General features: G+C 68.2%; 1 protein-coding gene across 1 annotated transcript in view; it reads right to left on the bottom strand.

Moving 5' to 3' along the window:
* SLC25A10 (solute carrier family 25 (mitochondrial carrier; dicarboxylate transporter), member 10) overlaps positions 1–895 on the bottom strand; it is a gene marked incomplete at its 5' end in the record, with an annotated part of 1,210 nt that extends 315 nt beyond the window's left edge. The window contains 2 exons of the mRNA XM_014531237.1: positions 86–192; positions 491–895. Coding sequence (XP_014386723.1) covers positions 86–192; positions 491–895 — 512 coding nt within the window. The remainder of the gene's footprint in view (positions 1–85; positions 193–490) is intronic.
* Positions 896–1,123: the final 228 nt, after the last annotated feature.

Raw genomic sequence — 1,123 nt, 5'->3', positions numbered from 1 at the left:
GCACTGACCACCCCAGGCTGGGCTGGGGTGCCCCTCTCCCGGCCTGGCACCCCCAGTCTGAGGGCGGCATCCAGCGCCCCCGCCCCGCCTGGCACTTACGGCGATGAAGCTGGCGATGAAGTGCGTGAAGATGCCGTCCGACAGGTACCCCGTGCCCAGGACCAGCTGCTTGGCCTGATCGTAGCAGGACAGCTGTGGGTGCAGGGAGGTCAGGGCCTGGCCGCCCCGGCTCCTGGGAGCGCCGACGGGGCCACAGGGACACCACCCGGATCCACTAGCGCCGCTGGCAGTCACCTCATGTACGGGGCTGCTGGACAGGTGAGACCAGGCAGGGAGGGGCTGCCCAAGGCCATACACCCGACCTGCCTGTGTCCACTTCCCAGTGCCCACATGTGGCCACCACCATCCTCTGTGGTCTCTGGGGGGGGGCTAGGCAGGGCAGGGACCCCTGGAGGCTCCCCCGAGCCCCCCTTCCCCGTAGACGGCCTACCTGGCCCACAGTGACCAGCATCCCCCGACTGGAGGCCATGGTTGCACCCGAGAACAGCTTCCTCAGACCCTCTGCGGAGGGAGGAGAAGGTGGGGCACCGGCCACATCTGTCAGGCTGCCCAGCTCTGGACGACGCTGCTCCCTGGGGGGTGGGGAGGGGGTTCCCCAGGACGAGCCCCGAGACCCTCGCAGAAGCCAAGGGCCGGGGCTGTTCCGGAGCTCAGAGCAGCCCCCTCCCTTGGGGACCTCGGCCCTAAGATCCCAGAGACCCACAGGAGCACAACTGATACCAGGACAGGAGGACGGGGCGCCCTGCCCGCCCCTCCCCGCCCTGTCACCAGGTCGGAGGGTGCACAGCGGGCTGGCTCGGAGCCACCGTCCCCCTGAACTGACGCCCGTGACGGTTCACCGGGGCGTCTGTCCACAGACAGGCCTCAGAGTGACAGCGCCTTAGACGTCATGGAAAACGGTGCTTTTATCATTAAAAACCCCAGCTCCCAACCCCTGAAAAGCCCAACTCGGACTTCTAGGCCACCCTCCGAGGAAACGTGACCGGCCGCCCGCCACCTGCCCTGGTCCCAGACCCTCCCCAGGGAAGCCTCAGGCACGGTTGGTTCCCAAAGCCGGCCCCCC

The sequence above is a fragment of the Myotis brandtii genome, unplaced genomic scaffold (assembly GCF_000412655.1).
Source record: "Myotis brandtii unplaced genomic scaffold, ASM41265v1 scaffold797, whole genome shotgun sequence".
NCBI lineage: Eukaryota > Metazoa > Chordata > Mammalia > Chiroptera > Vespertilionidae > Myotis > Myotis brandtii.
The sequence above is the reverse complement of the archived record's forward strand: the minus strand, read 5'-3'. Positions and strand labels throughout refer to the sequence as shown.